This window comes from Saccostrea echinata, unplaced genomic scaffold, assembly GCF_033153115.1.
Source record: "Saccostrea echinata isolate AGI-Se365-2 ecotype Australia unplaced genomic scaffold, CSIRO_AGI_Sech_v1 ptg000105l, whole genome shotgun sequence".
NCBI classification, from domain to species: Eukaryota; Metazoa; Mollusca; class Bivalvia; order Ostreida; family Ostreidae; genus Saccostrea; species Saccostrea echinata.
Genome location: NW_026889854.1, coordinates 23,962 through 48,574, shown reverse-complemented (window position 1 = coordinate 48,574; position 24,613 = coordinate 23,962). Strand labels below are relative to the sequence as shown.

At 35.8% G+C, this 24,613-nt stretch overlaps 1 protein-coding gene across 1 annotated transcript in view; it reads left to right on the top strand.

The window, feature by feature from the left end:
* Positions 1-2,895: 2,895 nt before the first annotated feature.
* LOC133177213 (SCO-spondin-like) overlaps positions 2,896-24,613 on the top strand; it is a 42,986-nt gene continuing 21,268 nt past the window's right edge. Inside the window, exons 1-5 of the mRNA XM_061312293.1 lie at positions 2,896-2,962; positions 3,115-3,578; positions 12,381-12,610; positions 20,690-20,975; positions 23,324-23,443. Of these exons, the coding sequence (XP_061168277.1) occupies positions 2,896-2,962; positions 3,115-3,578; positions 12,381-12,610; positions 20,690-20,975; positions 23,324-23,443 (1,167 nt within the window). The remainder of the gene's footprint in view (positions 2,963-3,114; positions 3,579-12,380; positions 12,611-20,689; positions 20,976-23,323; positions 23,444-24,613) is intronic.

Below are 24,613 nucleotides of genomic sequence, written 5' to 3'. Positions count from 1 at the left end.
AGCAATAAGATGAACATTATTACCCCCTAGAGTTGTGGTTTCATATATAAAGATTGATTTATTGTATTATGTTTTACGTCCTATTCGAGGATTTTTCACTCATATAGAGATGTTTCCATGTACCGGTGAAGGGCTTCAAATTTAGACCTATACTTGGCACTCAGGGCCAGTGTGCTATGAGGGTTCTTTATTGTGCCAACACGTGCTGTGACACAGGACCTCGGTTTTTAAGGTCTCATCCGAAAGTATCCGTGACTTTCACTTCTAATGCCGGGCGCTTGGGGAAGGAAAAGTCAGTTACCTTTTTTACGTCTTAGTTTGACGCGGCGAGGCGAACGGGAATCGGACTGAGTCTCCCGATCACGAAGCGAACGCCCTACCACTAGATCACCGAGAGGATGAGGACAAAAACTGTGATCATTCTCATAATAATCCGTTAAACAATATAAATTCAAAATCATGGCAAAAACACCAGGAAAAAATTACCCCTGGAAACGTACGTGGTAGGATCAGGTGCTATGGAGAAATAATTATCCCCAGTTGAACGGTCACATTCGCTTTGGGCCCTCTGTATTGATCGGGTAAACCGAGGAATGCGTGGTCGAAATTAGATTAAAAAACAAATGATCTTATACTTAAGTCAAAATTCGATCAATTGATAGGCTGTATTGGCAAACAATGATTATGAAATTTGCGAAAAGTAGACTTGAAACAAGACTGTTGAAACCCTTGTAAATTCTAGTAGTCTGTCTCGGTTTAAAAATTGACTGTACAAAGAACATATTTTTGAAAACTGAATCAGTTAGGAGACATGAACACCATATGCAGGTGAACGGAATGTCACCACATAGCAAGTTGACGATGGATAAGCTGAATAATCCCGTTTGTCAGTGTTTAGTTGCTAGTTTGCCAATAACCTCAGTAAAATATCCAAATATGACTATGGCAGATTTTGTGGTGTCTTTTATTTCGAGTTCACTGGGGTAAATCAAGTTCAAATATAAATGATAATGAATATTGTTCATGGTCGTAGGAACCGGGGGCACGGGGGGGGGAGGGGCATAGTGTCCCCGAATAATTTTGTCCCCCTAACTGAAAATGTATGGCTCTGCCCCCCCCCCCCCATCTGACATTGCTTCCTAGGGGCCTGTTGTTTATCGATAAAACGCCGACGATATATGCAAATGTCGAATTGAAAGCCACAGCAAGCGTTTTCTTATCATGTAGAAATGATTTTTCTAAGTTTATGCTTCATTAGAATACAAAAACAGGTCTTTTGATAAAGGAGTCAATGAGAATTTTTGTACTTCTTAGGATTTTATAACATTCTAGAGAGTGGGTCTTTCTTTGCTAAAACTTTAATCAGAAGGAAAACAGTTCTTGAATCTACAAACTAATCCTTGTAGGACTACAAGATTGCCAATCACCAAGATCTCACTATATATCGAATTAAGACACTACGTTAAGTCATCTATCAAGTTGAAAAGTTTGAATTTACTAGTTGAAGTAAATGCAAAATTTACAATATGATAACTTGCACCTAGTAGATTCAAAAGGAAAGGGATGAACAAGGCGTGCAGAATGCGTATAGTTTCAGATATGTAAAAATCATATTCAGTTTGTGAATTGGGCATTTAGAGTAAAGTTCTCTTTATTGAAATTTATGAAATTAAAATAAACAAAACTTATCTGAGGAAAATTTTCCCGGCAAAGTTATTCTGTGATTTAAAAAATTATGTGGTATTCGTGGGGTTCGAACCCTACCAATAAAAATCCTGAGTAACATTTTCCTCTGAGACTAACTCTCTAACCACTACGCTACACAGCTCCTTGTGAATAGTGGCATTTAATCAAGTTTGTGATATGACCATTGACTAAATGGACTTCAAGTATTACTCGAAAGATGATAATGTTGTGTCATAAAAGTGTATTTCTAAGATATAGTGGGTCTTTGTTCCGTGTTTTTGTTAACGAAGAAATGTATTTTTTTACGCAAACTTTGAGGATAAACTTAAAAAAAAATGGAGCGCAGACCCACTCATATCGAAAAATTGTGTTATAGTATGACAAAATGATCCTTTTTGCCCAAATTAGTGTGTGTGTGCTATTTCATAGGCAAATAGTTTCAATCTTTGTGAGTTTTTTTGCAAATTGTGGAGATTTTACATAAACTATACTTTAATGTTTGATGAAATAATTGATATAATTGAGGTCTGATTTTTCACCTTTATGTTTGTCGCACTATTGGCACTTCGCTCGCCTTGTTCGCCCATTTTCTTTACAACATGCATGATAATTCCATAACAAAATAACAATTTATTCCTATAATTGTGTGCATGATGTGTTCAAACAAAAGATGCATGTATTGTTATCGAAGAAATGCAATTTAAATAAATTTTTATTTTTATTTTTGAGTATAGTCAGGGCAATGACACACATAAGAAATCTTCCTTTTCGCAATGTTACATATATGTCAACAGTGAAAGAACTGGATTGATGAAAAATGTTCTATGATAGTAATGCGTCAAAGAAAGATATCATAATCTGATTATGTGATTTGTGTAAATATTAAATGACATCTGTTCACGGTATTTTACTGTGCTGAACTATCCCCTTCTTTTTCAAGGTAAATCAATCGAATTTAGGATAAACACATGGGACTCATCGTAAAATAAGTTGTTAAGATTACATATTTCTTTGGATTTAAACAAATAAAACGATGGTTACTTTGTTCAATTTTTGGTTCAAAGAAACTCAACCAAGTCTTCTCCCGCAAAGCTAGAATGATCACTTTATAGCAAACCTGCATCATGTATCCCATCACTTTATTCGCCATTTTAATACAGCTTTTTCTATCTAATGGTCAGTTATGCGAGCCGCGAAACTGCATTGTAAATGAATGGACTGTATGGTCAGACTGTTCCAATACCTGTGGAAATCTTGGGACGAAAACAAGACAAAGGTTGATATTGCAAAAAGCCTCTTGTGGGGGAAATTGTGACTTAAATACTAAAGAAACTGCAGCATGTAATAGAAAATGTTGTCCACAGGACTGTGTGTACAGTGACTGGACACCTTGGGAATTCCTATACTTTTCTTTTAATTGTACTGAAGGAGGAGAGAGGTATATGTTTCACAGGAGCCGGATAGTAGTGACTGACAGCGCATGTGGTGGTGTGTCCTGTACAAACAGCTTAAAAGAGATAAAATGTGGACATCTGAAATGTTACAGGGAATGTGTGCTGGGCACATGGTCCTTTTGGAGTATTTGTAAAGGTCCGTGTGAGCAAAAGGGAGTACGGAAAAGGACCAAGATAATCAAACAGCAGCCAAGCTGTGGGGCGAATCCATGCCCTTTCCATGAGGAAGAGGAGGAATGTATCGCGGGCTGTTGTCCGGTAGACTGTCAGCTCGGGGAGTGGAGTGTGTGGTCAGAATGCAATACAACATGTGGAGTGGCCAACAGAACACGAGCAAGATTTGTCCAGCCGATGGAGTGTAATGGAATGAAGTGTGTTGAGGATCCTGTATCTGAAGTACAGGAGGAATGTGAGCGCTATATCAATGTGGATTGTGTGGTATGTCGATTCCGACACAAAATGTCTATATTTCATAGCTAATTTCAATTGCTGTACCATATCCTGATTTAGATTTTAATCGTCATCAGATTTTTAGTAGTCAAACTATCTTAGTAAAATTTTGAAAACTTATACATAACTAAGTACACTGTGTTTTAAAGAAATAGTTCTTGTTGACATATCTAAGATTGATTGATTGTATATTGTTTTACGTCCCATTCGAGAATTTTTCACTCATATAGAGATGTCACAATATACCGGTGAAGGGCTTCAAATTTTGACCTTTACTCGGCACTCAGGGCCATGAGCAGTGAGGGATCCTTTTCGTGCCAACGCATGCCGTGACACGGGGCCTCGGTTTTTAAGGTTTCATCTGAAGGATCCGCAACTTTCACTTCACAGTGCCGAGCGCATGGCGAAGGAACAGTCGCTACCCATTTTCTATCGACTTAGGTCAGTCTCGGCCGAGATTCGAACTCGAGACCTACCGATCACGGAGCGAGAGCTCTACCGACTGAGCTACCGTGAACGGTGACATATCTAGAAAGTATAGTGAACTCATTAAAAAAAGATTCATAGTGACGCTCTGAGAGTGCAAACCTCTGCTAAATTTAATAAAAAAAAAAAGTCTCCGAGTTCGACCCCTGTGATCGGCAGTGGTTGTATGTAATAGAGCAAGGTAGTCGCCCGCTCGTACACGTAGTTTTTTCCCGGTACTCCAGTTTTCTCCCACAGAAATGACCTTCTCGCGCCAATATTCGTGTAATAAAGGACCCCGTTGGACATAAGCTTTTTAGCTTTCATGGGCTATCCTTGGTATTGTATTACACTGTATGTATTTAAGTATGTACCGAAATATATGGAGATAACGAACAGTGTTCTTGAAAGCTCAACAGTCTATTTAAACAATACAAATCAGGAGCAGAGCAAACACGGTCCTCTAAAAATCATCAGAGGTGGGATCAGATGCCATGGAGGAGTAAGCATCCCCTGTCGACCGGTCACACCCGCCGTGTGCTCATTGTTATGATGGGGCAAACGGGAAAATCGTAGACAATTTAGTGTGTAAATAATGGCCTAACAATTAGTATGAAAAGCTCAGTCAGCATTTGACTTAAGATAGATTGTATTTGCTGACAAGGTCATTGTATCGACCATAGAATTTACGAAATGATGATAAACATTTATTCATTTTATTTATTGAAAATCGTTCATATCATTCTGATATACCTTGAAGATGGATGCTGGTAGTTATGAATAAAAAAAAATCATGCATCCACATCTTTCATTTGAATTCAATGAAGTACCGGTATGTATCGTTCGTGAAAGTTTTGCCTCAGGGTTGACAAAAGTAATGGCAGAGAAAGCTAACTCTTCTTTAAACTTTGATTTTCAAAATAAATTTGCGCTCTTTCAGTGTCATGATAATTTTATTTCCACTACTGCAGCTCTGTTAAATGTTCGTTTAACTGTTTAACATATTGTTACCCTGCCTTGATCCCTTTTCTCCTTTCAATACATATGTACAATATCCTTCAATACCACAGGCACCTGAAGCAATAACGAACATCTCTGCCCCCCCCCCCCTTTACCATCACCACCACTTAAACACCAAAATATATTAGATGACTAAATATTTTCTCGAAAATATGTGTTTTCCCATTCAGTTCCATCTTTATGTCATTCTATGCACTGAATCGGTTTGTGCTTTTTCAGTTTTACAATTTGACGCCATGAGTCCTAGGTATTGATCAAGTATAGACGGAATAATCCTTAGTCAAATTTAGTATAAAAACAATGACCTTAAGATCAATTGATAGGTTGTATTTGCTAACTATGTCATTATTTACGAAATGTTGACTTTAAACGAGATTTTTAAACCTATAACATCAAATTATTTATCAGTAGCCTTCCTCAGTTAATCGTATACAGAGAATGCTTCTGAGCAAATAAGTTGGGAGACATAAACACCATGTAGTGGAATATTACTATATAATAAAGGAAAGTTTCACAATGGAAATGCTGACGACATCTCTAACAGCGTAGAATTAATGAAACAGTACTGCCGTTAAAACGCATTTTATAAACGTATGTACACAAAATTACAAACATTCCAAGCTCGATCACAATACATCAAACAATTTGTCATACAGTTTTGTTGTTAGTTTGCCATCCAAATATGAAACAGATGTGAATTAAAAAAAACTCTGTGGTGTCTGTTATTTCGAGTACACTGGGATTTTTCAAGTCGATATATAAATAGAAATAACTATTGATAAATGATAAAAGATCGATATATCTGAAGGTCGAGTTGAAGGTCACAGCACGTGTTTTCTTCTTATGTAGAAGTTTTTTGAATAAATTCTTCTTTAGGAGTATTAAAACAGGTCGTCTAAGAAAGGAGCACAACATTTTAGTTAGTGCCCTTCGGAATTCCAGCAGATTGTCGGAAGATGACTTGGCATGCTCCGAGTACGATCAATTTTTAAGCCAAAGAAGCCTTACGACTAAGACCAAAATTTAATTCTGCTCATAACTCTCTATTTTACATTAAATTAAAAATGGTGTTAATATTTTTAAAATGAATGTAGTAAGATATTTTTACGCTAAAAATTTCAAACAGAATCAAAAATTTTGCAAAATTTTATAATCAACGAAAGTTTTTCGTCTTAGTCGTAATTTCTTTTGTAATTAAGGCCCCTGATCTCCAAAGACTGCATAAATGCTACATCAATGAGGAGCTCCAGCATATCCTTTTAACAATTGGTATGAAACAAGTCAGCCAAAATACGACCCAATGATAGATAATATTTGCCAAAGGTCATTATAACGACTACAGAATTTACGAAATGCTGACTTTAAACAAGTTTATTGAAATCCCTGTAACATCTGATCAACTTATCCGTCAGTAGCCTTCTTTGGTTTAAAAATTGATCGTACTCGGAGCAGGCTCTTGGGCATCGAATAATTTGAGAGATGTGAACACCATATGCAGGTGATCCTGTGGGATATTAGTACATAAATAAGGAAAGATGACGATGAAAAGCTGAAGTCATCTCGTTTGTCATACAGTTTAGTTGTTAGTTGGCCCTTACATCTATAGTCAGTAAAACATCGGATCCAAATATGGAACAAATGTGACAGACTCTCTGGTGTCTTTAATTCTAAGTTCCCTGGGATATATCGAGTCGACATATGAATGGTTAATTGATAATACGTCCTTGATATATCTAAATGTCGAGTTGAAGGCCACAACAAGTGTTTTCTTCTTCTCATGAAGTTTTTTTTAATAAATTCTGCTTCATAGAAATATAAAAACGGGTTGATTAATAAGAGCGCAATTAGGGTCCATTGAAATTTCAACAGTTTTTTTTTTTTTTGGAAGACCTGGTCTTCGAAGGCTACAATGTAGTCAATGAGGGACTCCAGCATTATAATGTCAACTTCAGAGTACTTGTGTGTAGAATCAGAGTGATTTTTAACAAAGTAGGTAGTTTTGTTGATGACCAATCACAAGATCACAAAATTTCCGAGTTCCATTTTTATTGAAGAAGCAGTTGTCTAATATACATCAAAAAGCTCAATTTTTAATTTATCGTGAGGAATGGTTGTATAAAGTGTCATCATAGAAAAGTTATAATTATACTGACTTTTAGACTTTGAGACAGAATTGTGATTCAAACTTTCTAGAAGTTCTTTGGAGTTTTTAAGAATCCATAATTATTTATTTACACCACTTCTCGAATATGCTGTATCACAGTATATCTGAAGTTTCTCCTGAACAGTCTCTGGTAGATCAATTACTGAACACCGTAATCAGGGACCTAATATACTATATAAGTCCCTGCCGTAATGTATCTTTGTAGGGATTTTTATGAAGTTTAGGAATCCGGTAAAGGTAGGGTAGATGAATTTTAATCTAATCATAGCCCGTAAAAAAACCTGCTTGGTATCTACAAACGTATGCCTAACAGATTTTTAAAATAGGATCAAAAATGCTAATATTCCGGAAACACAAGGTTTATCTAAGCTTCGTTCTATCGGTTTTGGCATTTAGTTTATGAAAAGCGGGAAATGTCAACGTCATCATCAGAAGACAAGTGGAGAAACTAGATCTACTGTGATCCTTCTTCTCTGTCAGTATGCCTAAATTTTCAGCAAGACTCTTATTTTTAGGTACATATGTGACACATTAGTATAAGTGAGCTTTTCTGATCAAAATTTGTCCGTTGTCAGGTTTTCTGTCGTCGTTGTCGTCGGCGTTAACTTTTCACAATTTCATGGAATTCAAGTTTCTGCACATGAAGTAGCTGCAGAACTGTAGCTCTCTGCTTGAGAAAATTCGGACAGATAAAGCAGAGAGCTACAGATCCAAGCGGTATAAATACCTTCGATTTACGCCGCCGCTTTTTTGTCGCTCGCTTCGGGTATTATTTCTTGTATTTAATGATTTCCCCTGCTTTAAAAGTGGTATCCAATAATTATCCATATATTTTACTCCTATTCCTGATACTCTACACATGAAGGGCCATGCCTTCTTTCAGGGGGAGATAATTAAGAATTAGTGAAAATTTAATGGCATCTTTTAAAATCTCCAAAACCACCAGAAAAAATGAAACTTATCAAGTTATGTGAAAGCTATACATATCATAGTGTAGATTAAAATTTGTTCATATCATAACCCCCAGGCATAGGGCGGGGCCACGACAGATCTAAGTTATACACATGAATATATAGCAGCTAGGGTTCGACACTCGTCAAAATTTGGACTCGCCATTTGGGCAACCTTGGTACTGATTTCAGGTTGCCCGAATGAATTTCAGGTCTCCCAAACAATATCAAATGAAACAAAAATGTGCAATTGTTTAAAATTTGTTAAGATAACAGAAGTTGTGCCTTTGTATCATAAAATGCAAACCAGACATTTTTGGAATGCCAAAAGCTGTCTTCCAGTATTTTATCAAACAAAGATAACAGCCAACAAATATTATAAAGCAGAATCAGAATGTTAATTAGGCTTTAAAAAATTATGTTTGTTTTATGTAATATTCCCAATAAATCAAGGGTTGGTAGGTCAGGATTTTTTTTTTTTTTTTTTTTTTTTGCTAATGTACAATCTTACCTCACATACTGACACAAAATAAACTTTCTAGTTTAAAACATTCATTTTCACTTACCATAAAGGCCTACATAAAGAGGGTCAAACATCCCTGGACTGAATTAACCAGGGATGATGTTTACAGTGGACACCCAACATGGCTGTCTAGCAGCAGAAAACGAACATCAGAAAGTTGTGGGGGGAAATGCTAGATGTTACAATAATGTTCATTACTCTATATGGTGATTGTTGACTAGGTTTACATATTTTATATCTCAAATAAAACTTAATTTAACACTTTTGGTAAAAATTACATCAGCTGATTGATCAAACACAGATTTGGCAGAAAGAAAAATCCACGCGGCTGGTATTTGAATGGGTCGGTCGGGTTACAGGAAATAATGTTTTCAAGGCCTTTTAAAGTATATTTTAAAATATTAAACAACATTATTGAATATTCCCAACTCATCCCAGGTCGTCATTTGGGCGAGCCAGACTGAAAATCAGGTTGTCCAAAATCATTCCGGGATGGAAATGACAAGATGACGAGCGTGAATGTCGAACCCTGTAAAGGAAATATCTTTAAAATTTCTATTTTATGTCCTGCAGAGCCAGAATTGGTCATATTAATATAGAAGCATCCTTAGGTAGTGAAGATTCAAGTTTGTCAAATCATGACCCCAGGGGGTAAGGTGGGACAACAATAGGGGTTCAAAGTTATACACAGGAATATATAGGTAATATCTTTAAAAATTTTCTTTTCATGATCAGCAAAGCTGGGGTAATTCATATTTATAAAGAAGCATTCTCAGGTACTGTAGATTCAAATTGTTCGAATCATGGTCCTTGAGGGATAGGGTGTGGCCACAACAGGGGATCAAAATAATACATAGAAAGATGTAGACAAAATCTCCTCCTCAAGAACAGCAAAGCCAAGATTAGGTAATATTTATAAATTGAAAGCTTCCTCCTGTAGTGTATATTCAAGTTTATTCAAATCATGACCCCCATAGGTATAGGGCGGGGCCACAATGGATGGTCAAAGTTTTATTAGGAATATGTAGGAAAATCTCCTCAAGAATAGCATAGCCATGATTAGTTATATTGATTTGGAAGCATCCTCAGTTAGTATAAATTCAAGCTTGTTAATATTATGACCCCCATCGATAAGACTGGAGCACAATAGGAGATCAAACTTTTACACAGGAATACATAGGGAAAAAATCTGTAAAAGTCTTTTAAAGCTGTGATTAGTCATATAGATATATATGGAAGCATCTTCAGTTAGTGTAAATTCAAGTTTGTTCAAATCATGCACCCTTCCTGCAAGGAGAGGGGTGTTGTAGGGGGGATTCAAAATTGAAGTGATTTCTGCTTAGTCCTCAGGTGAGCCCATGGGTCTCTTGTTTTAGTTCAAGTTCACAGGAAAGCATGTGAGGTAAAATGTAGAAATAATTATTTTCTAAGACAGTGTGCTCATGTAATGTGTAGACCTAAAACTGTTAAAATATTTCCCACATACCTGATATAGTTTCACTGTGTAGTGAAATGGAATGGATCTGTACTCTGGCACGATTATGGAGAATACAAATAAAGTTGCATTGAACTGATTGAAAATTACCAACAAATTCAACATTATTTTTGTCAACATTCTTTTCTCAATTAAAAATATCCACCATTTTGACATTCAGAATTCTGTGAATGTGTCATTGTTTGTAAGATACACATGGATTCCCTGTCCATGTTTATTTGTTACAATTGCCAACACACAGAAAAAAGTCTATTGTTAAACTAGGTTCAAAGGGCAAAAATCATTCAAAGGCTGAGAAAATAAGCATAACCTTAAGATTTACCCCTGTCAATCTTGTAAATTATGGTCCAAGATTATTGACACTAGAAATTGATTGACATTTAATTACCAGCACACATAGCTATTATTCAAGTAACTCGTTTTTGGATACTTATTTACTACTTTATTTAAGAAACTGCAAGAGCACCACAATATTGGAGTGTTGAAACATGTGGTTGAAGAATTGAAAATAAATACCTGTTACTAAAATTCTCTGAGTATCTGTCTTTTTAGCTCACCTGAGCCGAAGGCTCAAGTGAGCTTTTCTGATCACATTTTGTCTGTAGTCCGTCTGTCCGTCTGTCTGTCCGTCTGTAAACTTTTCACATTTTCGACTTCTTCTCAAGAACCACTGGGCCAATTTCAACCAAACTTGCCACAAAGTATCCTTGGGTAAAGGGGATTCAAGTTTGTTCAAATGAAGGGCCACACCCTCGTTCAAGGGGAGATAATGAAGAATTAGTGAAAAATTAGTAGCATCTTTTAAAAATCTTCTTCTCAAGAACCACAAAGCCAGGGAAGATGAAACTCATGTGGAAGCATCCTCAGGTAGTGTAGATTCAAGTTTGTTCAAATCATGACCCCCGGGGGTAGGGCGGGGCCACAGTGGAGGATCAAAGTTTTACATAGAAATATATAGGAAAAACCTTTAAAAATTTTCTTCTCAAGAACAGCAAAGCCATGATGAGTCATATTTATATGGAAGCATCCTCAGGTAGTGTAGATTCAAGTTTGTTCAAATCATGACCCCCGGGGGTAGGGCGGGGCCACAATGGAGGATCAAAGTTTTACAAAGAAATATATAGGAAAAATCTTTAAAAATCTTCTTCTCAATAACAGCAAAGCCCTAATTGGTCATATTTATATGAAAGCATCCTCAGGTAGTGTAGATTCAAGTTTGTCCAAATCATGACCCCTGGGGGTAGGGCGGGGCCACAAACCAGGATCAAAGTTTTACATAGAAATATATAGGAAAAATCTTTAGAAATCTTCTTCTCAGGAACAGCAAAGCCCTGATTGATCATTATATGTGGAAGTATCCTTAGGTAGTGTAGATTCAAGTTTGTTCAAATCATGACCCACTGGAGTAGGGTGGGGCCACAATGGAGGATAAAAGTCTGAAATAGAAATATATAGGAAGATATGTTCTGATGAAGAACTACAAAGCCATGATTAGTCATTTTGATATGGAAGCATCCTCAGGTAGTGTAGATTCAAGTTTGTTAAAATGATGACCCCAGGGGATAGGGATGGGCCATAATAGGGGATCGAAGAAAATTTTACATAGGAACATATAGGAAAATATCTTCTTCTCAAGAACTGAAAATCATGTTTAGTCATTTTGATATGGAAGCATCCTCAGGTAGTGTAAATTCAATTTTGTTCAAATGATGACCCCTGAGGGTAGGGTGGGGCCCAATAAGGGGATCAAAAGTTTTACAATTTGCAAAAAAAAATTTCCAAACGTTCATTAGGAATGTTAGATAAATAAGTTTGATTTGACTGCATTTAGGATACCAGTTTTTACAACAAAGGGACTTTTTGTCTATAAATGATTTGAAAAAGAAACATTCATGCTTGCTTTGTTCAATGATGTACAATTTCAGGTTGATTTAGACAATATAGTAGCATTGCAAAACATCAAACTAGGGAAACATAAAGGATTACACCTTTACCTCTGAAATTCCACTTAATTTAGTCTTGAAATTACACCCTCGCAATGAAAAGGGTAGGCAGGTCTGTAAATATCATGCTTGTGATTTTATCTACGTAAGTCATGTCAAGGTTCATTGGCAAACTACATGTACCATAGAAGTTTGTTAGCTGCAGTTCCAATTTTACTGATCCACTTTAGGTTGACCCATGGTCTGCATGGAGTGACTGCATTTTGCATAATGGTTTATGTGGTGAGGGGACCAGGAATAGGAGTAGGACTATTGCTGTTGAACCAAAATGTCAGGGGGACACCTGTCCTGTGTTGGAAGAGTCGAGGATCTGCTATGGTCCATGCTGTCAACAAGACTGTGAAATTTCTGAATGGAAATCCTGGTCATACTGCTCAACATCATGTGGTCAAGGCATCAGGTAAACATGGCAAAAATAACAATAATATGTGGTTAAGGCATTAGGTAAACATTTACAAACTGCAAGAACATCATTTAGTCAAGTTGTCAGATAAACATCTACAAATTGAAAATGTAGCCAATAACACAATAACATCTGACATTTAGTCAAGGCTTCAGGCAGATACAGAATAAGATCATGTGGTCAAGGCATCTGGTAGAAACATAATAAGATTATTTGATCAAGGCAAAATGTAGACACTCGAAAAGATCATGTGATAGTAACAAAATAACACTATGTGGTCAAGGATTCAGGTAAACAAAAAATCTGAGTACAGACAATAACACGATAAGGCCAAATGAAAAAATTTGTGTGGTTCCGGTTACCCGACTGTCCCTATTTTATATTCCCGACCCTAAACTATTTTTTGGCAATTTTCATATTTTTTCCGGAATTTTCCCAGATTTCTATCAATGGCTCCGGTTTAAGTTTTAGTTTCAGCAATGACAGCCTCCTTGCAAAACATAGTGCAAGTGTTTAATAGTGTTAAATCCAAAGCAAGCTAGCATGTAGGTGTCCCCTACCAATATTGACTAGTATATTATCATACCACATCTAAATGCCACTTGCAAAGGAGTGATAGGTATTATTTAGAAAAATTAAGAAAATCATTTTGTTAAAAAAAAAAAAAGACCCTACCTACCTATCCTAATTTTTTTGGAGGTGTAACCGGAACCACACACATTTTTTTGTTTGGCCCAACTGTGCACCGAGAAAACACAGACAATAGCATGCTTTGGGCAGAACACTCCAAAAAGATCATATGACAAAGGCATCAGGCAGATACAGTAGGATCATTACAGCAGACACATTACAGTAACACCATGTGATCAAAGCATCAGAAAGACACTCGAAAAGATCATGCATGTGATAAAGGACTCGGAGATACACTAATACTGTGTGATGAAGGCAGACACATTCTCACAGTAACATTAAGAAATCAAGGCATTACGTAAACATGTACAAACTGCAAAAACATTTGATTAAGGCATCTGGCATACACTGACACACATCAAGTGATCAAGGCATCTGGCATACACTAAGACACAACATCATGGAATCAAGGCATCTGGCATACATTGACACACAACATCATGGGATCAAGGCATCTGGCATACACTGACACACAACATCATGGAATCAAGGCATCTGGCATACACTGACACACAACATCATGGGATCAAGGCATCTGGCGTACACTGACACACAACGTCATGGGATCAAGGCATCTGGCATAAACTGACACACAACATCATGGGATCAAGGCATCTGGCATACACTGACACACAGCATCATGGGATCAAGGCATCTGGCATACACTGACACACAATATCATGGAATCAAGGCATCTGGCATACACTGACACACAACATCATGGGATCAAGGCAACTGGCATACACTGACATACAGCATCATGGGATCAAGGCATCTGGCATACACTGACACACAACATCATGGAATCAAGGCATCTGGCATACACTGACACACATCATGGGATTAAGGCATCTGGCATACACTGACACACAACATCATGTGATTAAGGCATCTGGCATACACTAAGACACAACATCAAGGAATCAAGGCATCTGGCATACACTGTCAAACAACATCATGTGATTAAGGCATCTGGCATACACTGACACACAACATCATGGGATCAAGGTATTTGGCATACACTGACAGACAACATCATGGGATCCAGGCATCTGGCATACACTAAGACACAACATCATGGGCTCAAGGCATCTGGCATACACTGACACACAACATCATGGGATCAAGGCATCTGGCATACAGTGACACACAACATCATGGGGTCAAGGCATCTCGCATACAATGACACACATCATGGGATCCAGGCATCTGGCATACACTGACACACAACATCATGGGATCCAGGCATCTGGCATGCACTGACACACAACATCATGGGATCAAGGCATCTGGCATGCACTGACACACAACATCATGGGATCAAGGTATTTGGCATACACTGACACACAACATCATGGATCCAGGCATCTGGCATACACTAAGACACAACATCATGGGCTCAAGGCATCTGGCATACACTGACACACAGCATCATGGGCTCAAGGCATCTGGCATACACTGACACACAACATCATGGGATCAAGGCATCAGGAAGACACACACAATAAGATCATGTGATCGAAACAGTTGGCATATAATAACATCATGTGATCAAAGCATGAGGCATACATATAATATCATGCACTGTTCAAAGGGCTTTTATTTCATATCTGAATTTCTTCAAAATTAAATGCTAATATATTCTTGATACATATATGATTATAATGATTTTTTATTAGCCGGAGAAACAGTCATAATAAGGGGATAAAACTATGGTCCTTGATATAAAATTTCCACTAATTAGATAGCAGGTCTCGTGGTACTGTGGCATCATAGGTGTCAATTCTTGAATTGCTGATTGTAAAAATAAAAAGATCAAATTGACTTTATAGTAAAATAAATCAACTCTACAGTCATCTTCACTAGCCAAGGGTCTCCAAACTGAAATTATTCTACAACGTTTTAAGAAGACTTAGGATTTCAAATGCTTGTCTAGCCTAAGGGAAAATGCCGTACATTATTTCCTATCTAGCTTGTAACAAAAGATCTGAATGGTTTGTAAGCCGTTATGTAAATTTCTGTAAACCTGACTTGAGCTGGGATAAAAAAAACATGATGTCACAATGCACAGTTTCTCTATCACAAAACACAAATATGACGCCATGATGCATTGTAGCATGTAGTAAATATTATCGATAGATTGAAACACATTGATCGGACTCGGGTCAACAAAAAATTTATTTTGTTACATAGGATCCAGGTTCAATCAAGGTGTACAGGGATTTTATATTTAGCATATTTATTTTATATAATAAACCCAAAATGTTAAGTAAATAAAGAAAAACGTAAGTCAAAATTTTTTTTGGCGATATTTCTTCATACTTATCGATATGCATATCGTCCTCACAGAGAATCGATATTATCAATATCTTGACATATCGTCCCAGCCCTATTTACAACTTGGTACATGTCTGTATGGAACCATTTGTTATCTTTAATGTTTGTAATGTTTAAGATATGAGTAATTTTAGTTCTGTTCAGTATTTACTGTAAATTGATAATCAGTTAAATTTTATGTTCCAATAGTGAGTATCTTCAATGGTGCTAAATGCCATTATGAATTTTATACGTGATACTCTGGATTATATGCGACTTCTTAATGATGTTGGTAAATTTCTTACAAAATGCCATTTCATCAAAAATATTTCATACGCACATGTACCAAAAAGTTCATGGTCGGAGCACAAATGATGGTTCTGAATGGAGACAAAGCCTTTGCATTTGCCAGAGTGGTCCCCTTTTTCTCCTGCTGGAGTCCTTATTGAGTGTTTTTAAAACTCTTATTAAATCCTCTCTAAGCAAGTTTGTGAATCCAGATGCCACAAATCCATACCAACTCTCAATAATCCAGTTACCACCATACCAACTCTCAATAATCCAGTTATCACCATGCCAACTTTAAATAGTCCAGTTATCACCATACCAACTCTCAATAATCCAGTAACCACCATACCAACTCTCAATAATCCTGTTATCACCATACCAACTCTCAATTCCATATATTACCATACCAATTTTCAATATTCCAGTTATCACCAGACAATCTCTCAATAATCCAGTTATCAACTCTTATAATCCAGTTATCCCCATAATAACTTTTTAATCCAGTTATCCCCATACCAACTTTCAATAATCCAGTTATCACCATACCAACTCTCAATAATCCAGTTATCAACTCCCAATAATCCAGTTATCAACTCCCAATAATCCAGTCATCACCATACCAACTCGAAATAATCCGGTTATCCCCATACCAACTCTTAATAATCCAGTTATCCCCATACCAACTTTCAATTATCCAGTTACTTGTATCACCATACCAACTCCCCAATAATCCAGTTATCACCATACCAACTTTCCAAAATCCAGTTATCAACCCTCAATAACCCAGTTACCAGCTCTCAATAACCCTGTTATCAACTCTTAATAATCCAGTTATCACTATACCAACTCTCAATAATCCAGTTATCACCAAACCAACTTTCAATAATTCAGTTATCAACTTTCAATAAACCAGTTATCACCATACTAACTCTTAATAATCCAGTTATCACCATACCAACTCCCAATAATCCAGTTATCACCGTACCAACTTTTAGTAATCCAGTAAAAGGTGATTAAGACATTAAAGACCAGAATGGTTTTCACTTCAAAACAAGATAAATTCTTATGCTGTATTATTTTTGAAGTGATATTAGTTGAGGTGTGTGATTATTAATTAAGGGTCTGAGAAGCATATAACCCCAATGGTCTTAGTAGTATAGAACCCCAAAATTTTATTTTATATTTACTCCAAAGAACTATACCTAACTGTATAGTGTTAGATGTTCAATGTTCATTTTGTGCCCTTTGCATGCCATGTCAATCACAGCAGAGACTTGTAGAAGCGTTCTTGACAAAGCCTAGTTCTTTTGATGCTGTATTTCTGTGTTCATTACTTCTATAGTATTGAGTAATGAACCGATCATTCACCTAATAAAGCTCATTTTATAATTTTGACAGATTCTCAATATTTGGCTTAATGAGAAATTTGAGTGGGATGGAAAGATGATGAGATAATTGAGAAACGTGTATTCTACAGGATTCCAAATCAGGCTAGAGAAAAACTTGTTAAGATTTACAAAATTGCTTTTTTATTGGACAATGTGTATTTGATGTTTAAATCAATTAAGTAAAAAAAAAGTACGCAAAATGACTTGATAGAGTGAAGAAAATTTATACACTATTTGTTTGAGACAAAATTAGAGACAAGGCTGATTTTAAATAAAGACTTAAATTTTTAGAAGAAAGCTATATTTTGCTATAGGCTTGAAAACAATTAACTTTAACAATACCTTTAGTTATGTTAAATTTCTTTGAAATCCTCTTTACTGATCATGCTGATATTCAAAGCTTTTGTATTTATTTAATGTTAGTTCCCTATTTGTATGATTTCAAGCCATATGATATATTGCCAAAGACAAAAGTTAAGGTTCATTGACCTTCTGATAAGAAAGATAACTCTTACTATGATCAATGACTATTATTCCTTTATTAAATTGTCAAGTTAGAAAAAAAACATTTCTGTCAAATAGTATTATTAATTTATGTAGATTATTTCTTTTGGAAAATCATCAGGATTAAAGCAAAATTTTACTTTCAAGTAAACAGAGAAATATTTTGAATTGGGTCAGTTGATTTAATGAATTATTTTCAAGAGTCTTTAACACAAATGAATACCTTCTCTGCCTCTATATCAATTTGAAGTATCCATGTAAAGCTACAAGAATGCCCACAAATCAATTTGCATATGTTTTTATGGTAATTCCCCAGCTTGTCAATGTTATAATTGAATTGTATGCTTTATCAGAGTTATGGTGATCTGCTTGCACAGGGCCTGTAAATATATGCACATTTCGAAATTTGATTTTTTTGATAGTTGCTGAGATATATACCATTACTACAAATATAAAATCTTAGCTGGCATTTTATTTGAAATAGTAAGGATTTACAAGGAAATGTTCCCACGTCATTTCATTGTGTAATGTACAGGTTATTTTGGACTGCTCACAGCCATGATTAAAATTTGTCAGATTGTGATTACTCTGCAACACAATCTTTATAGGGATTGCTTGTCTGTTATTAACCTATTTACAATAAAATGCATTGAAGTTATGGGATTGCTAGTTTGTGTTGTAATGAATGACATAATAACTGTTTCTGATTTGCTTCTCACAGAAAGCTAAAGCTCCGCCTTCAATTGATGATTGGTGTCAAAAGGAGTGACATATTTTTTTTGAAATTTTGCTATACACTCAAAGCTTCACCAGCCCCTTTGTTTTTCCAATTAAAATTTGTTCTTTTTTATGATCTCTATAATATTAAGACCATTACTTCTGCCAGGGGACATTTTTGTTGATAACTGAGCAATAAATTAGACACGATGCTGAAAAGAAATTTTAATCAACATCGGACTGTATATTTGGCGGTTTATTCTCTAGTCTTAATTAATATAAACCCTGTTGAGAACACTTCAGCAATTTCTTGTTCATTCTCGAAGTTTTCACAAAGATTTCAGAACATAATATGTATAAAACTATGTTGGTAAACTTTTCCCGAGATTTGGTGCCGACTGATGCAAGGGACCAATTGAATGGTGAGGGAAAAGTTTCATGTTTCACATGAGAAATTAAAACTCATGTGTTTCAATTTATTTTTCTTTTGTTTCAATTTATTTTATCACAACTCTAGTGTGTCTCTTATTATTTTTATCAAGATAATGATAATTTAATCCTGTCTGGTGCAATTTTGTACAGGCCTACAGTGAATGAAATATGATAATTCAGGGCTCTCGATTCCCTATAATTGGGGCCATTTAAAGGCCCCATTCCCAATTCAAAAAAGGTACCTTTTATCCCAATTAAATGTTTTAATTTTCACAATTGGTCACTTCCCCAAATATATATATAAAAGAATATTTAGTAAAATATGTAGTTCCTAAACTTGTTATTCATATTTCTCTGTATTACAAAACAGAAATTTAGTTGATAACAACCACCAGAAACTCAATATATAATGAATTTAATGGATATTGTCTACCGTAGTTATGATTTTCCCAAATTTCCTCAAAAGGTCGCTAATTTTCCCAATTTTTACGGCCCCGGCCCCAGTCCCAAAAACTGGTGTGAGAGCCCTGTAATTATACCTTCATATCATATTTACCTGTCTGCAACAACTTGGGTGATGGTCCACAGAGAGTAGTTTTCAAAAACATAATTAAGTTCATTTCTGCATATTCAAATGTCTTTCTATGAAAGCAGTTGTGTCTTTTCTAATTGATTAAAATCAGAAACTTAAAGGTCTTTGGACACTAGTGATGATTTGTTTTTGGATGTAGATTAATTAAGAGTTGTAAGGCAGTTTCCTGATTATGCCCCGCCATGAATATGGCCGGGGCATATAGTGTTTGTCATGTCCTTTGTCCGTCCTTCCATCCTTCCATGTGTCTTTCCGTCGCGCTTTGCGTCCAGCTCTATTCAGAGCTCAATATTCAAAGAAACTATCCAAGATATTTTTATCAAACTTCATATGCTGATAGATATTGATGAGAGCTATGCAACTCAAATGATTACCCCTGGGTATAGGGTGGGGCCACAATGGGGGATCAAAAATTTTATATAAGAACATATAGAAAAAAAAAATCTTCTCAAGAACAAAAAGGCTATGTTTAGTCATATTGATCTGGAAGCATCCCCTGGTAGTGAAGATTCAAGTTTGTTCAAATGATGACCCCTGGAATAGGGAGGAGCCACAATGGGGGATCAAATTTTTACAAAGGAATATATGGTTACCGTAAATTTTTTTTTAGAAACCTCATGTACAACAAAGCCATTTGTTATATTGACATGGAAGCATCATGATGTAGTTTAAAATTCAAGCCCACCCTAATCTTTTCAATACTGAACTGATTTGTGCTTTTGCCCAGCCAATGTGCTCAGGTGAGTGATGTGGCCCATGGGCCTCTTGTTTTAATTACTAGGGTGGAATGTCATTATGGCTGATTTAGTATCAGTGACACATTGTAAAATGCTAAATAGTCAATCAATTAAACCCTAGCAGTGTCTTAAAATTCTGTTTAAATTTGGCCAAAGTAGATTAATAAGTCAGAGAAGATGAAAAAAGAGGGGTTCTCTTTTTACTCTTTTTTTTACAGCTTGATGCTGTGTCTGTGATTATGACCTATCATTGATTTTGATATGATAAATTTTCAATAATTATGCACACAATGATATAGTCACCCAACCATGAAGCTTGGGTTTGGAGTGTACCAGCAGTGTTTACCATCGGTCTGTAAAAAACAGGAAGCATAATTTTTAAAAAAAAAAAAAAACACACTTATATTTACAGAACTAGAGAGAAGGAAGTTCTGGTGCCATCAAGCTGTAATGGGACGGAATGTCCTCCTAAAGCAGAACTATTTGAATCTGAAGAATGTGAAATCTCAAAGACAATTGATTGCCAGCTCTCAGACTGGACGAAATGGTCAGCCTGTAGTGAGAATTGTGGCTCGGGGTCCTCAATACGATCCAGGCGTCTACTGACTCCAGCCTACTGTGGGGGTTCACACTGCCGTAACCAGACCTTGGAGGAGTCCAGGGAATGTGAATCGTACACAGCCTCTAGAGATTGTATTGTAAGGAAAATTATTTTGTTATATGTTTTGCTCTAAAGGAAATGAAACTAATTGAAGAAAACAAAAGAAAAAAGAAATGTTTGTGTCTCTTTCTCAAGGGTAGAAACTTATTATGGACAAGAATTTATCAAGAAATTACTGCCTGAAGGTGATATGCTGTAGTTTTTTGGGAAGAAAGTTTTTAAGACCAGAAATTCTTTATGTTGAAACACAGAGTACAAACATATAAAGCTAATTGTAATGCACCATATGTTAGCCTAAAGCGTTAACTTCTGGTACAGACAACCATGGCTACTAATTGATATTTGAATGTTTGTGGGTTATCTTCTCCTTAATTGGTTAGTTGATGTTGAGCAGCTTGGCAAAATACAAAAATTATCCCGAGTAGCTGCCAGCCATATTGTCTGGTTAATGAGATGTTTGTTTGGCAGTGGTTTGTATTCCAAAGCCTTACTTTGCTCCAAATGATTACCAAGATAAATGATGTCCCTTGGCAAGGTTCTGTTGGAATATTTATAGCTGATGAAGTGAAAAACACTTGTTTTGTTCATGTCATATTAGAACTTTGGTATAACTTTTTGTGTCTGTGTTTAGATATTAATTAGAATTATAATTTTTTATGGAATTTGAGATAAAGTATTGTGATAGCTCTATGATGTTTGAAAAAAAAAAAAGGATCTGGGAATAGTACCTAATAGACTATATTGTGTAACGATGTTCCATCTCTATGTCCTTTCTATGTCTATATACATCTATAATTCTTATCATGTATCTTTGATATGATTTTGTTATAATTCCTCAGTAGTCTTTCATACTTATGAAATTATTTGTTTCAAAGGGACACATATATATAGAGCTCCACTGATTAAAACAGTTTTATTTTGTTTATGGTTTAGTATGTGGCCAAATTTTAGGTGATTATATAGATTTCACAGGTAGATTTCAGTAGGATAGGAATGGTTAGTAATGAGAAGACAGCATTTCAAACATTATTTTGATGACACGTTTTCTATAGATGACTGGCTTAGAAGCTCACAATTTCATGCGAGTCTGTGATGTATGATAATAGCAATTTTCTTTGTAAATAATATCCCTTTCTAGAATTTACAGTTGATGTTAGTAATTTGTTATTGCGAAAAAAAAGCCATTCCGTAGCTAGATGAATGAGTCTCTGGTTTAATCCTCTCTTTCCACTCCTAAATAAGTGGGTCATATTACTTTTGTCAATGGTGCTGACATTTCAGAAAATTATCTTAGTGAGTCAGTATGTTTCTTGAGACGTCTAATCCTAGCAGAATCTCAGAAGAATTTGATCTTTTTTTGTCTGCATTACACATTATGCTTCAGAAGTTGTCACCGACATACATGTATTTACGAGTCTAGGTCAACGAAAAGCTTTGGACTTGATTGCTCTCTTTTACAAGGTTATTTGCAAACAGATTATTTGACATTAATTTTAATTGAAAAAGCTTGCTGTGCTGAAGCTTAAAATTTATTGATATTTGTTAATCTAATTGTTTTTTTTTTCTTTTCTTCATACATGTAATTGTTTCATGAAGATTTTGCCCAAACAGAATATTATAACGTAAATATAGCTATATTATAAGTAACATGTAATTTGTCCCATTTAATGCACTAATGAAAAAAACCCTCAGATATTGATGAATGTGTTGCTTTAAAATGTATCATATTTGTCAGATAAATGGAAGGTGATTTTTTTTTGAATTGTTTCATTTTGCTGGCTCAAATGATCAGATGTGTTATTTTGAGCAGTGCGTGACTGCAGATCAGTAGAATTAATTTTTTTTTTTAAATCGAAAATTGAAACATGAAGGAATACATTTTAAAAATTGAAATGAGGTTGATTAACTAAAAAATGGAAAATTCATAAATAAATATCTCCTGGAAAATGTCATACTGTATTTTAAGTAAATTAAATCACTTAATGCCTAAAAGGTCACCATTGAACTCTTGAATTGATATGATTTATTTCTATTTGAAAGTTAGATTTGTTTCCTATTTGTCTGTGAATATTCAATGCTTTTTAGTATACTTTATGTCTTGGTAACTATAAAGTACAATTAAATGGATTTTGCAGGATCATCAAGGGATGCTTCTTGCTTATAACCATGCCTTTGAATCAGCTGTAGTCAGATTTTGAGTTTAAAGTGGAAAACTGATATGAAAAATTGGATATTACAGTTTACAAATTTATTGCACTAATCTGCACAGAGAAAAAATTCATTTAAATGTACTTTAGATGATGGAGAGGTTAGAATGGACAGAATGTGAGATTATTGTGCTTATTTGGTCTGAGTAAATAATGCATGCAATTTTATGTATTGTAGATGACGGAGTGGGGAGAATGGACAGAATGTGAGAGGAATTGTAATGGGGGAAAACAGACTCGATCCAGGGAGATTTTACAAGCCCAGCAGTGCAAAGGAGCAATATGTCCTCATACAGAGGTGACTCTATTAGTACCTTGTATAACAAGATACAGTGAGGGAAAAAAAAACACTGCTAGCAATGATTATTGTAGTCGATCACTTACCTGGAGCTATAAAACATTTTCAGTAGGAGAAACATGAAACAATTTTTATCTCACCTCAACAAAGACAAAGTGGGGGGGGGGGGGGGGGGGGGAGCTTATGTGATACCCTTGGTGTTGGCGTCCCAGGTTAAAGTTTTTGTCCAGTTTTCTTTTTACATACTTCTATGCCCTACATTAATCAGGGATGCATGGAAGATGCTTCTAGTGTGTTTCTTTGTACCAGTCAAGGTTTCAGATGCTGCAATTTCAGCAAAGGAAGGACCAGGTTAAAGTTTTTGGAGCAGGTTTAAGTCTGGTGTAGGTCTCATTTCCAAGTTATTTTAAGCTCTATGTTTACCAAAATTGCATGGATGATACATCCAAGGATGCACACTACCAGGCTTGCTTCGGATGCTGGATCTGACCTACATTTTCCAGATGAGTGAACAGGTTAAAGTTTTTGTTGAAGGTCTTATTTCCAAGTAACTATAAGCCCTATGTTTACCAGACTTGTATGGATGATACATCTAAGGATGAACACTACCAGGCTTGCTTCGGATGCTGGATCTGACCTATATTTCCAGATGAGTAAGCAGGTTAATGTTTCTGGTGCAGGTCGCATTTCCAAGTAAGTATAAGCCCTATGTTTACCAAACTTGCATGGATGATACATCTAAGAATGCACACTACCAGGCTTGCTGCGGATGCTGAATATGACCTATATTTTCTGGATGAGTGAACAAGTTTTTGGAGCAGGTTCATTCTAAAGTAATTACATATATAAGCCCTATGTTTACCAAACTTGCATGGATGATACATCTAAGGATGCACACTAAGGATTTGCTTTGGATGCTTGATCTGACATACATTTTCCAGATAATGGACCAGGTTAAAGTTTTGGGTGCAGGTCTATTAACTAGAAACTGTAAGGTCTATCTGAACCAAATTTGCATGGATGATGCATCAAGGGATGAACACTCTCAAACTTGCTTAGATGCTGGATTTGAATTACATTTTCTGGATGGGTGACTAGTTTGAAGTTTATGGATAATCTATTCCCAAGAAACTGCAAGCCCTGTCAGATCAAAATTGCATAAATGTGCAT